The 14,281-nt window shown below is 38.7% G+C and overlaps 2 protein-coding genes and 1 long non-coding RNA gene across 4 annotated transcripts in view; 1 reads left to right on the forward strand and 2 right to left on the reverse strand.

The window, feature by feature from the left end:
* The window catches only part of LOC111339124 (dynein regulatory complex protein 9), a 14,537-nt gene extending 8,428 nt beyond the window's left edge, over window positions 1-6,109 (reverse strand). The window contains exons 1-9 of one of the 2 annotated variants that reach the window (XM_022945709.2): window positions 5,975-6,109; window positions 5,304-5,505; window positions 4,769-4,874; window positions 3,776-3,842; window positions 2,442-2,570; window positions 2,255-2,336; window positions 1,760-1,855; window positions 661-726; window positions 89-163 (exon numbers count right to left, since the gene is read on the reverse strand). In XM_022945709.2, the coding sequence (XP_022801444.2) occupies window positions 89-163; window positions 661-726; window positions 1,760-1,855; window positions 2,255-2,336; window positions 2,442-2,570; window positions 3,776-3,842; window positions 4,769-4,874; window positions 5,304-5,489 (807 nt within the window). In that variant the 5' untranslated portion in view covers window positions 5,490-5,505; window positions 5,975-6,109. Of the gene's footprint in view, window positions 1-88; window positions 164-660; window positions 727-1,759; window positions 1,856-2,254; window positions 2,337-2,441; window positions 2,571-3,775; window positions 3,843-4,768; window positions 4,875-5,303; window positions 5,510-5,974 lie in introns of both variants that reach the window. The other variant, XM_022945710.2, reaches the window with a different exon arrangement.
* Window positions 6,110-6,152: 43 nt separating this feature from the next.
* Window positions 6,153-12,723, forward strand: LOC111339129 (G patch domain-containing protein 1). Its single transcript, XM_088727020.1, has 5 exons — window positions 6,153-6,719; window positions 6,891-7,151; window positions 8,357-8,498; window positions 9,861-10,347; window positions 10,975-12,723. Exons 1-5 carry the CDS (start codon window positions 6,183-6,185, stop codon window positions 12,341-12,343), a joined length of 2,796 nt encoding a protein of 931 aa, XP_088583146.1. The 5' UTR covers window positions 6,153-6,182; the 3' UTR covers window positions 12,344-12,723.
* Window positions 6,774-13,926, reverse strand: LOC148726263 (uncharacterized). Its single transcript, XR_015989420.1, has 2 exons — window positions 13,792-13,926; window positions 6,774-7,143 (listed from the first exon to the last, which is right to left on the reverse strand). It is a non-coding gene; the product is annotated as an uncharacterized LOC148726263 (long non-coding RNA).
* Window positions 13,927-14,281: the final 355 nt, after the last annotated feature.

Genomic DNA, 14,281 nt, shown 5'->3' on the forward strand with positions numbered 1-14,281 from the left:
CGAATTATCTTGAACTACTTATAAAGGAAGTCTTCTGTTTGTAGGGAAATTGTCGTTGTCGTTGTCGTTGTCGTTAATCGGAGCTTACCTGATGATGTTGCCGTAAGTAGGTTTCAATTTCAGAATTAACGCGAGCTTCTTCGTCTATTTTGTAGTGCAACGTCTGTCAATGGGAAAAGAAATAACGCTGAACATTGAAACTGTTGACAAAGGGCAAGAAAAATCTTTTCCGGACGGCAAAATAACTTTTGCTAGAGATTTTTCTTGCTAAGAATAACTACAAAAATTAAAAAAAAAGTGGATAATAAGTAAAATATATTGACAATATTGAGCTTAATCGCCATCTGTTTTTGAGATGCGGACGGCTACTTGAAGTGAAAATTTCTTTTCCGTGCTGCTCAGTATACCTTTTTGGTCAACACAGTTTGGTTTAAAATGCTAAAACGAAGACTACGGTCGATACATTAGCGTGAAAGCGCGCCAGAGTTAGTTTTAGTCCGGCTTCTTCTGGTTGCCGTTCGCATCTCAAAAAGTCTCAGTTTAAGTCATCTAGTTCCGCATCACGAATTCGCCCCCATTCAAGCATTTTCGTTTTTTAACCCATCACACAACACACTGAAAATCTCTCGCCATGATTTTTTTAACAGGTATAAACTTTACCTCGAGATCTTCCTTTAAGGAGCTCTCCCCCTGCTGACATCTTTTTTGTGTGCAGCTAACGCGAACCTAAGAAAATACCAAAACGCAAGAACATTTAGAAGATACTAAGATAAGCAGTGATTCACTATCCTATATCGATAGTATGTTTGATACAGGACCCGCGATTTATCACGCATGCCCGAGAAGACTAAACCGTCTTGGTACTTACAGATTTCTTTACATAGGCTTGTTATTCAAAGATCAGTCCAAAATGAGAGGGTGCACCTACTGGCCTAATAAAAATTCCAATCATTTCGCTTCCTTTTTAACGACAAAAAATACTTAAAGATATTGGAGTATTTACCCCATCAAGGCACACCTAGCATATCAACCCCCTCCCGATTAGCTCAATGGATAGAGCGCTGGACTGTTGAGCGGGAGGTCGAGGGTTCGAGCCTCGGCGGGAATAACACTCAAGGTCTTAAAATAATTGAGAAGAATTTGCTACCTTTCTATAACATCAAGAAATGGTTAGATATTCTAGTCTTCTCGGATAGGGACGAATAAATGGAGTTCCCGTCTCTTGCAGGGTTAGGGGCAGGAGACGTTAATTTCCCACACACGAGATTACTGTGTGATGGATGTCCTCCCCTGGGGTGGGATGGGTGGGAAGGTGAAATCGATAGACTGAAGCGGCTGCCAGAGGCGCCTGATATGCTGACGTCTGTTCTCAACCTTACACTGCACCCGTAATTCAGCCTCTGGGCTGCAAGTGGTCAGATATAAACTATATTACTATAATATTACTTTATATCCTCACAGAATAATAAGAATGAGGATTAAAAACCATTTTAAGGGTCACAAATATAAACCACACGTACAATAGCGAAGACTTCCGGTTCAGAGAGACTTCTGGTTTAGAAAGACAACCCACCCAGGAAGCTAAAAACAGTAGGTAAAACTAAACACCTTCGGCAGAAGCTTGTTTAGGTCAAAAAAAGAGAGGGAAAAAGTGTTGCTGGCACTAAGTCGATCGTTCTGCTGGAAAAGGAAATTAAAAGCTGAAATACTTAATGAATGTACTATAAAATGCGTGACAAGGATAGTCCAGGATTCTTACCTCTGCGTCCTTTTTTATGTATTTTCCTTCCATGCTGGTTTTTGCCTTCATTTCTTGCAGCTGATCTTTAAGATGGGCTATCATCTCATTTCTTTGCTGCAAGTTTTTTTTTCTAAATAAGTAAGCAAATACACACACGCACGCACGCACGCACGCACGCACGCACACTCACACACACACACACACACACACACATACTGGTTACATTTGATGCAAAATGAAAAACCTTATTCTGCTTAACCGGCAATGACCCCATAAAATGACTGGCTGCTAATTTCCCCCCACAGGCTCACCCTGGAACCAAACGTAAAGATCACGAGAATACTTCAATTGATCACCAATTAAACAAGTTCCTCAAAAATTCTCCTTGTCAATAACAAAAAATCTAAGAAGAACAAAATGGAGAACATGAAGCTCAAGCTAGGTTGTAGAGGGTGAAGTTTATAAATAAAAGTGTGTAACTAACATAGTTACGTAAAAAGTTTGAATACTTACCTGAATTTCACTTTCTTTTTCTTTTTTCACCTCCAACAGTTGCCTTTGGAGAGTTTTCACAAGTTTGCGACTTTCTTCCTCCCTATAAAGTTTCACAACAATAACAAAAAAAAATTCTAATTGACAAACACCAGTGAGGTTGAAAATTCCCCAGCATCCATCTAAGTTCCATAGTAATACGACTTACTTGAGTATGGTTTGTTGTAGACCTGCTTTCTTTTCTTTTTCCCTATTAACAGCTCTGACAAGAGAGTCAAATGACTTCCTGGTGACAATCTCTTCAAGCGTCTCTTCCATCACATCTTGGAGAAATTTCCTGCAGAAAAACAAGAATCTTTAAGATGACTGAACACAGTTTTTGATACCGGTGTTTCTTAAATCACCATGTTCTCTAAAACCCTTGATCTCTCGGTTGCCAAAACTGGCAGCAAGCAAGTCAAAAACACAAAGTTTGTTTTTTCGACAGTTAAGCTGACGTATGTGCCATTGCCATGGCGACTTGAATAAATATGAACAGAATATTAAAACCGGTTTTGTTTATCTGTAGAAAATCTGGTCATTAGATTTTCTTTGTAATTTGCATGCAACAAACTTGTAACGATACTCACAAGTTAGTACCATTTTGCTAACAATTTAACAGAGATCTTTAATTATCCCTTGCTGAAGGTTCATTTGATTATCTAGAATTTCCTTTGTTTAAAATTAATTTTTTTTTGATACTCCAGTTACTTATTTCCTAAAGTACTTTCGAGCCAAATTTTGTGAAATTCTAATGAGTGGTTCTCAAGAAATAGTTTCTGAGAGAGCAATTTTCCATTTAATGGCAGTTGCTGGGTTCTTTGCACTATTAACTTTTCTGACATATCTTTGTAATAAAAGGTTAAAGCCGTCAATACACTGCGTCAACTATTGAGAAAAATAGCACAGATAGTGCAGGCATGTGTTAAGTAAATAAAATCACCGCTCTATTGATGGCATGTTTGTTTTTTTGCAATCCTTGTGTGCGCGCTGAATTGCATCAGCAAAAGCACGCGCGAAAACTGTGTTCGGCCACCTTAACCTTAAAGGTATAGTACATGTTGTTACAAAGTACTCACATAAAGTTGAATTAGCATTTATCTTTTTTACACTTTAGGAGTGACTAGTATCTAATTTCTCCTTACAATATAACCCCTGAATTACACATTAAGGTCACAAGAATAAAGAAAATGATCACCAACTAAAGCAGCTCTTGATTGTTAAACAAATTCTCCTTGTCAGCACCAGAGGAAATGTATAGAGAAGAGTATGGAGAATATGCATATGGATATTAAGGGTGTAAAAATTTTAAGAATGCTTTGTTTCACCTAGAGCACTGTAGGTCAATTTTTAGAATATGCCTACTAATGTTGAGTGTAAGTCTCAACTTTGTATAGTTTAACCAGTTGTACTGATTTGCACAGGAACAAATCAAATGTTGACTGACATTGCAACGTTGAATATCGCTGTTTACAAATAAAAAAATTATATTCATTTGTTTACCTATCTGCTTGGATTTTTGATAGGCTGTCATTTGTTAAGGGGTTCTGTTTAAAACTTCTGTTCAGTGCTGTACAAGAACAAAATTAGATCATATTAATATCATATTAATTAATTATTATTACTTTATAGAAGTACCTAGTTTGTTTACCGTCACATCCCATAACATTGAACTGCCAAAGGAGATGAAAAACAATTCAAAATATTTGAGGTTTCAAGTTAGCAGACTAAAAATGATTGAAAAATAAAGTTCAACAGGAATGTCTTGAAGTACAAGTTAGCACAGCACATTTATCTAGTACATAAATGGTTAGTTCAATTATGAGCAATTATCAAACTTACTTGTCGTAGTATTGCATTTTTCTCTTGTCAAGAATAAGAAGTTATTTCATATACACTGAGATTTACACTCTGCACTACTATTGTTCATATCTCTGATTGGATGAATAATGTATTTTATGGGTTGTTTGTTTCCAATCTTTGAAATGAATTGGTCAGTAAAAAAAAAAGTCCCAGAATGAATGAAGTTAAAACATCATATCATAGATCACTTTCATAAATGGCTGCCGGATTAATATTCTATTGTTTAAATTTGAATTAGCCTTTCTGGCTTCGTTCTCCAGTACAAAATTCAAAAGAATACATTATCTCAAGCGAGGCCAGAAAGGCTAATTTAAAGCTAAACAAAAGAATATTAATCCAGCAGCCATTTTTGAAAGTGGTCAATGGAAAGTGCTAGAATGATTTTTATTCACTTGTTGCAATACACACCTTAGCGTACACAGACACAGCATACAATGAAACTGAAGAAAATATGTAAACAACTTGAACTGAACAAATCTCACAAGAAAAATTTCCCCTTACCCTTGATTAGCTTAATTTTGCTTTAAACAAATTGTCCCTGGTTTAATTCGAGGTACAAAATTACATGTGTTACTTTATTAAATCCTTATTTACCTAGCATTGGTCAATTTGTACCTGGAACCCTTTACATACCATTTGTGTTTTCTCGTAATGACTTTGCCACAGAGTGTGCTTGCAGATCTTGTACTTTTAGCAGACCTCTGTTATTTGAATTGGGATCGTCTCTTTGGTTAACAAGCTGGGAAAAAATAACTTTGGTGTGAAGGAAATTCGAAGCTTAATGCCTAAAGTGTACTTTTAACTACAATTAAACACGATAGCAAAAAATACTACAGTAAAAATATCAAGCGACTAAAACATCTACTCTTTGCAAAATCTCTTTATCCCAACTTAATACTTCAATTAACATTAATGTTTGATTGATAATTAAAAAAAAATTGTTACATTTGCTGTGATGAGGAAGAAGAGCTCTTAAAAGCTGCTAAGTTCTCATCTCCAAGTATATAACCTGGCTACATGTAGGTAACAGGTCCCTTAGCTTAGCATGAAGTAAAAACTGTAAAATTGGTGGGTCTGTGGTTTGAATCCTAACAGGAGGCTCAGATTTTGCTTCTGTGCCCCACTCATTGGACAAAGTTACAAAAAATCTTTCTTATTTTATCCTTACCACTTCATATCTGGATTCTAAATCTCTCTGATCTCGTAAAATTTGACCCAGCTCATCATCTACAATTTGTGCTGCATCTTGTTTGCCCTCCAAAGATGGTGGCATGATGTGACCTAGGATTGCCAGCTGATCTATGCAGTCTTCCAGTACTGCTGATATGTGTATGGTATCCAAACTGGACAACATTTTGAAATCCTAACTCCTGACTTGAAAAATAAAAGTTTGCTGTCTTTCTTGCTGACTACGCAAGAAAATTGCACCAACCCAACTGGAAATTAAGCAATCCCTTCGATTCTAACTTGTTTTGAAAGAAAAAACTCATAATCGTGAGCGATACACTACATAATTGGTAGGCATGTGTTAAAAGACGTACAATCGAATTGACATTTGTTCTAAAAATTACGATCGCTTTCGTCCTTAGCAAGTTTACTTCAAATTTAAGCTCAAGACTGTTGCAAACGATTAACAATAATTCAAAAGATCACTCAGTTAAAATTACAATTTGTAAAATAGATTGCAAAATTGAAGCTTGTTGTAATTTCAGAAACGTTTGTAGTACAACTTTTCCAAATGGTCAGGCTTCGAACGCGAAAATTATCTTTTCTGTTGGGAAACATTTTCAATCAAAGATCAAAAATAGCATAAATGTTGATACTTTGTTCTCTGATTACCTGATTTTCAGTCGTGTACAACCTTTTTGACGAAGAAAATTTGAAAATTTATCGCAGCTGAATCGTCTGTGTCTTCTTGCCAGCCATCTTTGCTTGTAACTAGGCAACCTCTATCTACATCACGCATGATGCTTTGCGCGCTAATGGATGTCAATAAAAGCGGTGTATCCCAAAAATGTATGCGTTACTTTCAGACTCGATTTTCAAGATGGCGGATAGCGACGACGATACGCTTGCAAGTTTTGGAACGCCGTTTGAGCCTTTAGAAGAAGACGCCCCTCGAAAAAAAGCTACCCCCATTCACGATCAAATTGTTACAGATACTGAAGGGAGAAGACGATTTCATGGCGCATTCACGGGCGGTTTTTCAGCCGGATATTTTAACACGGTCGGGACGAAAGAGGGATGGCAGCCCTCGACTTTTGTCTCTTCTCGCTCCAAAAAAGGCGAACAAAGACAGCAAAGGCCAGAGGATTTTATGGATGATGACGATATGGGAGAGTTCGGAATCGCTCCCAAAAGAATCGCAACCAAAGAACAGTTTTTGTCTTGGGAAAGAGGGCTTGAAAATCGTCGCAAACGAATGGTGACTTCTGATGATTCAGAGAGAGTTATACCAGGGGTACCTCCACTACAGGATCTAGTGGTGCCGGTGAAAATGTCCGTGGGGGTTGAGCTGCTGAAGAAGATGGGGTGGAAGGAAGGACAAGGAGTTGGACCACGTGAGCGAAGGGCAAGGAAAAAGGTAAGAGTAGCAGGTTCATCAGGACTACCAAGACGATCAAACTACACCATCATATAAAATTCTTACACTTCTTTTGGATCTTAAATGGTAGTTTTTCATACTAGATAAAAAAAGAAAAAACCAGACAGTTAGCGTAGGTGTAACATGATTGTACTCTGACTTTGTACACAGGTATATGGATGTTCACTCCCATCCGCTTTGACTTCATTGCAAACAACTGACAATGATGAGGATGAGGAAGAAGACATCTTTGCTGTGGGTCTTCTATTTGCACCTAAAGATGTGGATGTCTTTACATTTACTCCTAAAGATGACAAACATGGGCTTGGTTACAAGGGACTGGACCCATCCACTGCTCTTTTTCATCAAGAAAACTGGCTTGGAATGGATTCTGTATCCAGAAGACCAGGACGGAAGGGCATATCTGGGGAGGTAAATTTGATTTGTATGGAATGAGATACACTTTAAATCCTGTCACCCCCCCCCCCCCCCATTTCTGAAATTTGTTACTCCAAAAAGTGACTAAGAGATAACTTCTCATTAAAATATCAATACATTGTAAACCAGAAAGGTGTTGAGAATATACACTTTGGCAAAACTAAGAGATACTACTATGTGATTTTACCCTTTCACTCCCAAGATCTTGTTTGTAATTTAATTTATTAGCTTCGCCAACAGGCAGGGACCCCGCAACAGCTTGCGCCAATTACTGCAGGCCCATTACCCACCCATCCCACCCCAGGGGAGGACATCCACCACACCGTAATCTCGTGCGTGGGAAATGAACATCTCCTACCCCTAATCCTGCGGGAGACGGGACCTACGGTTTATTCGTCCTTCTCCAAGAAGACTAGAATATCTATTCAATTCCCGATATTATAGAGAGATAGCAAGTGCTCTTCAATAATTTTTAAGACCTCGAGTGTTGGTCCAGCCGGGGCTCGAACCACCTCGACCTCCTGCTCAACAGACCGGCGCTCTATCTATTGAGCTAACTGGGAGGCGGTTACAGTCTGCAACACAGTTCTTATGATACAATTTTGGAGAATTTGGTATTGGATCAACTAATAATCCCCTAATTGGTATTCTTGTGTATTCTCATTACTGGTCTGCTTGACATTGTATTGCTATTATAAGGAGAAAATCTCTCTTGGTCACCCATGGGAGTAAAAGGGTAAACATCAAATTCTCATGACTAACTTAATGAGAAATTTATGAAAGAGAGTAAGGATAATTGCTATTGGCAAAGGTCTGGAGAGTAAAAATATGGATTAGTAAATGGAGGCCTTGCAGACGAACAAGCAAGTTTGATGGCAGCCAGTTCACCTACAGTGTACTTCTAACCCTGGCTCCTTCATTGCTTTTTCTAATTGTAACATTTGTCAAGAGCTGAGATTTTATTTTATTATTATTATTTTTTTTTTACGTTATAGTCTCTGGTAGATTTCTGGTAATTTTAATATGGGCAGAAACTTCATAGAATACCTAGAAGAGCCAGACCTCATTCCTTTTTTCTCACTTGTAAGTGTTCAATCTGAACAAGAGATGTACAATTTTACAAATGGTTGTACATTTTTACAAATTTCTAGTACACTGCAGCCCAAAGAGTAAAAAAATCTTTTCCTCTTCTTTAACAGGCTTTTGGTGTTGGTGCATTTGAAGAGGCAGATGACAACATCTATGCAGTAGATCAAATGTCTAATTATGACACTGAATTAGGAGGCGATACCAGCTCTGGACTACATGGTTGGACTGGCCCTCAAAAAGAAAATTCTAGAGGTTAGTTTGTTTTGGATGCTATATTCCTTGAGGGTAGAAGAGGTGCTTATTTTATGATTGGGTTAGCCTGGTTGCAGGGGGTAGTTTTTGTTTTCAAGCATCAGATTCAGTGCAGCGAATATTTGGTCACCATGTTGGAGGGGTGAAAGATTTGGGAGAGTGACAAAGCAAGGGGGAGGGGGAGGGTGAGGGTTTTTCTGATTTTTTTTCCTCTTCCCCCTCCCCCTCAATTCATCGCTAGTCCCAGATCTTCCACTCTTCCAATATGGCGACCAAATATTCACCATGCGGTCTTGCACTTGAAAACACAGACTACTGCCTGCAAGCAGGCTATGATTGGCTCTGTGCATTCTCAATGAAAATTTCCAAAGATGATTTGTCACTTGGGTCACTGTGTTGTGTTCTAAGGCAAAACATCCCTGATTGAATGATTGCTGTGGTTTGAAAGTATTGTAATATAGAAGCTTATGTGGTGAAAACAAACACTGAAGAGAGCATCCCAATTTTAATGTAACAATTTCTTATTGGTTACAATTCCCAATAGAATCGCATAATTGAATAAAATCTCGCATTCTGGTTGGTTAGCCAAGTGAGGTATTTAGCGTGGAAGTGTGAGTTGAAAACGAGGCTAAGTGATATTGTTTTGCACCTACATACACATAACAACCATCGTCCAATTGTAACACCACAACTGCAACAAAGTTTTTCTACAATGTCATTTTTAACTGTTTTCAAAACCATTGTCACCTTTTGAAGAGCCAAAAACGAACAAAAGCATTTTTTTAAAGTGAGCCAGAAGTTTGAAATGGCTTTCTGGAGTGCGCACTCAGGATAAAAACAAACAATAATGATTTCTTCTTTTTTGCTTATATTTGTTCAATTATGTGATTCAAGGAAAATTGAATCGCACGCGAAAACCGATATCGCAGGTAATGAATTCTTCAATAAAAACGTTTTGTCAAATCGACAACGGTAATGATACATTATACTGCTAAGATTGTTTATTATCAGCTCTGACGAAGGGCTAAAGCTCGAAACGTCAGCTTTTTAACTCTTTACGGTGGCTAATTTACAATTTCAACTTAGTTGATATTACCAAATTACCTTGTTACCCCCACCGACGCACCACTGTTTCTTTAGAAACTTACCGTACCCCCTTTATTATCAGTACTATTTATTATTAGTAAACAGGGGTATATCTATATGTGGCGAGTCTCAAAGTTACCCATTCTTCAGTCCTGTAACTACTCAGGAAGAAAGGAAACTGGCTCAGAAGAGCAACAAAAACTGCACCTCCACCCAATAGTGAAAACTGTTATCTCCTTCAGTTGAATAATAACTCGTTCTTATATTTGAATTCAGGAGGCGCCTTGTCGATTTTCACTACAAAACCAAAAGCCACGGATGCACTCAAAACCTTTCCACCCCCGGTTGTCCCTCGTCATTTTGATTGTACCCACAAGTTCGACGATTCCAAAACTGGTCAGAAATCCTCCGAAGAAGGTCTGAACAAGAAGAAGGTTTTGACTGCGACGGAAAGAGGAGAAATGCTGGGGGAAGAACCACTCCCGGCTCCAAAGAAATCTGTGTTTGAGTTTCTTTCTGAAGAGGACAAGAAACGAGTGTTATCTGCTTCGAAAAGTGAAATATCGAAGCCCTCCGGTAAAATACCGTCGAAAGAAGCGAGTTCTTCAAGAAATGATTTCTCGCAAAAGAGTGCATCCACTTTCAGATGGTCTGGCCATAGCAGTTTTAAACCGTTTGTCAAAGATCCCGCGAAACAGGCGCGCTATGAAGAATTTTTAAAAGGCAAACAAGGAGAGCAAGCTTCTCCACAGTTACATGGCAGGTAAGACTTCAAAGTTATGTACCAAGTTTTTTTTTTTTTATAACCCACGGTTTCAAATCGAATTCGCGTTTGCGCTCTCGTTCGTGTATAATTTCATCCCGTGTATAATTTCAGACTAATTTGCACTCTACCCAGTTTAATTACCATTATCAATCAAGACACCTTTCTCTTACCGCTCATTATTTGTCACCTGGGTGGGGAGGGGGTGGAAGATTTTGGTTGTATGACCCCCTCCCCCTTAATCGTCATAGGCAGTTAATCGGTAAGCAATTTTCTATTTTCCCCTCTCTATATTCTGTTGGCGACCACTGATTCCCCTTTGTTCCCCTAAAAAACCACATGATCCACCCAAAGTCCTCCTCTCTCCTTCCCCTAGGCGACAAATAATGGCTGGTGCCCAGTGCCTCTTTCCACCTAGAGGTAATATGGGGTAACAACGAATTGTCAGAGAAAACACTAATGCCCGAGCACCCCATTTACAGGGAGACGGGATGTGGGGGGGGGGGGTGGGTGGGTGGGTTTCAATACGTTTAGTCGCCTTCAAATACAGAAACTGGGTTACGCTCTAGCCGGATGGGCCACTCGGTTCGAATGTAGACTAAGCTCACTTTTCGTTTCATCTTTCAGTGGCTTAACGGAGTGGGAAAGAGAACGCGAAAGGGAAGAATTTTTCCGTTCTGCATCCTTGTACAAACCAATGAATTCCACAATGGCGGCCAGATTTACGACTGCGAAACAGCCAGATGATCACAGAGTGGTGTACGAAGAAGTACCCGCTCAAGAATCTGCAGATTCTTCCGAGCAGGCACAGGCAGCTTCTATGAAAATGTTTGGAAAACTAACTCGTGATAACTTCGAGTGGTATCCTGATAATGTTTTATGTAAAAGGTTCAATATTCCGAACCCCTATCCGGAATCCCGCGTCGTAGGGGTCCCGAAGGTACGAAAGCCGAAGTTCACACTCGGAGATTTCATTGTACCTCGAGAACCTCGTGCAGTTACTTTCGAGCACTCGACAGCTAGTGCTAACAATGATGACAAGTCCGGAAGCTCTACGGAAACGGTCAGTGGAATAGATCGTCAGCCGAAGCCTTCCGATTTAAAGTCGGTTAGCTCTGATACACTTACGAAAACAGCTATTGCGCCTTCTATAGTAAAAGCTTCATCTAATTCGGATGTACTAGATTTAAGAGAATCAAACGATAAAGCTCATGAAGAAGAGAATGGAGAGAATTCTGTGCCAAAGCGGCCAGGTATGGATTTATTCAAAGCTATTTTCGCCGATTCTTCTTCGGATGAATCCGAGGCGTCAAGCGATGAGGACGAAGTCGGTAAAGAAAAGGGAGCCGAAGATGTGTTGATCACTACTTCGGAAAACAAATCGCCTGAAGTGGCTTCGCGGAGCCATGTCGATGAAAGAACCAAAGAAAACAGTTCGAGAGAAAATGTTTCAAATGATAAAACTTTATATAAAGAATTGCGCATCAAACCTATTGAAAGAGAGGAACATAGACCGTCTGAAATGCAGATTGTATCCGTGAAAAACAACGATAAAGAGAGAGCGGACACATCTCCTGAAAGTTTCGGGCCGGCACTACCGCCCTCTCTCAACAAGACAACCTCTTCGTATTCTTTCTCTGAAGAAAAACGTAACGTTGACCATGAGAAAACTAAGGAAGACTCTGACCGAAGGAGACGCAAGGATAAATACAAAGAAACAAAGAAGCGTTATTCCGAATCCTCAGACAGCGAGGAAGAATATCGGGATAAACATAAACCCAGACGTAAATCGAAGAAAAAACACAAGCACAAACACAGAAGTAAACATCGATACGAAGAAAAGGAGAGACTTGAACCGAAAACGAAGAGAACGGACGAGTTAAGCAAACGTTTTGAACAAAGCCGCGAGTCGAACGATAAACAGATTCTTGATAAGTTGAAGAATCTTCAGAATTTGAAAACGGGGAAGAGAATGCGAGCTTCTGATTTTATGTAAAAGAGCAATCCTTTTGTGTTCACCTAAATGTAATTTAAGATTCTACCACTCCCCTGCCTAAAATTTCGTTTTAAAGGTAGTAAAGACATTTTGGTGGCGTCGAATGACTTGCAAGGAGACGCCGCTAAGCACAATGTCAAGAAAAAGTTGTTTTGCTCTTAATCGATCGATTAAAAAAAAGGCTGAAATAAGATATACTTTGCAATGGAGGCGTTTCGTGTAGCACTCTCTATCAAGCTGTAAGAGATGAAGAAAACATATTTATTTCTTCAAAATTTCCGAAAAACAAAATTTGAATGTGTCTGTCACAGTGATTGTATGAAATGCTTTAAGATTTCCATGAAAACTTGTGAGCATTTACTAAACCATTGAAAGGTGAATTTGGTTTCATCAACTGAGATAGTAATATAAATCGGCCACCCTATTGCGTTTCTAGCGTTAGTCCTTCGCTCTTAGAATATAAGAAAGGAAAATCGCCTGTACGGTTTGTGATTTATGGTCACTCGTGATGTTTTGAAAGGTTTTCAAATTGCACTCGCCGGCAACGACTTACGCAATATTACGTAAGCTCAAAAACATCATCACTCGTAGCTACGCGTCACGAAAGTCGCTCGTGTTCCATCTATTTCTTACACTTAGAAGCCAAGGACACTTAGTGGCTCTTGCCGAATTGACAATATTTAGTTGTGTATTAGTCAGTGAAACAAACGCTTCGAATCTTGACATCATCAAATCTATACAGCGCCAGAATCCCCGATCCATGAGACTTAAAATCTGCATAAAAACAAGGCTATACCAACCGCACTTTCGTATGATTCTACTGCTCTTCAAGCTAACCCAAAGAAAATCAAATAAGCTGTCAGCTGATAACCCTTCTTTTTTTTAAATATTGAAGAAAATAAAGTTTATTTAGCATTCAGTAATTTTATTTTACGTCAAGGTTTAAGTGGCAAGTCAACATTAAATCAAGTGGTGGTTATTGGAACCAAAATTTACTGTCTGTTTTCATTTGTGAAATATTTGATCAAGCACGTGAAAGGTGAACTGTAGCTGTATCAAGTCCTGTACTGTATGGTCTGTTTGAAACTTTGTACTGAGCAAAATATCGAGATTCCAGACTTAGAAAATCAACTAGTAGTTTGGAATTTTTAGTGGCAGTTGTGGCTCGCAACCCAAACATCCCGGCAGAACTTGTCAATGGTTTGACAAAAAAAAAATGTATTCCGTTTGTTCTGGTTTTGGTCGTTGTTATCGTGGTTATTTATTTAGAAAGTAACAAAGAGTTGGCAAAGTGAAGCTAATGGATGTTCTTTTGTCAAAATATTGTTTACTTGTTAAACATTTACGTCACCAGATTTGAGCAAGTAAGTTTATTTCAAGTAAAGTGCCAGATTTGCTCATCAGAATGCTTGGTGGATCCATTTTTCAAGCCATTATGTTTAATCTACCTTAATCTCTTTCATCTTGGGCTTGGTTTCTCATCTCTCCATCCCTTCAAACTAGAATAATATTAAGAGTCTTCCTTATATTTACATAAAACTTGGCTGAAGGCGTCGCAAAAGGAATAAATAAATGAGTTGTATTGTAGTTCCAATAACATTTGTATTCCTAGGAAGGGAAATTACTCGGTTTTTTGGCAGTTATAGTTTTTTTTAACAAACTTAGAGCACTGACATCAGAATGATGAGATGCACTCGCGAATATTTTGTAAGCATATTGTTCGCCGGTATAAAGAAACATTTCTACCTTATACAGCTTTAATATTAAAGGGAAAAACCAATGATATGCGCTGCACAAAATGGATCAGTATCGTCTAGCGCGTGATTTTCTAATACATATTTGCGTGATTGCATGTACAGAGGTGAAGTTTCATTCAGTTACCAATTTAGTGTGCATACCTGATCAAGTAGAATAAAGTTAGGTAACCAGGGTGTAAAA

The sequence above is a fragment of the Stylophora pistillata genome, chromosome 7, assembly GCF_964205215.1.
Source record: "Stylophora pistillata chromosome 7, jaStyPist1.2, whole genome shotgun sequence".
NCBI lineage: Eukaryota > Metazoa > Cnidaria > Anthozoa > Scleractinia > Pocilloporidae > Stylophora > Stylophora pistillata.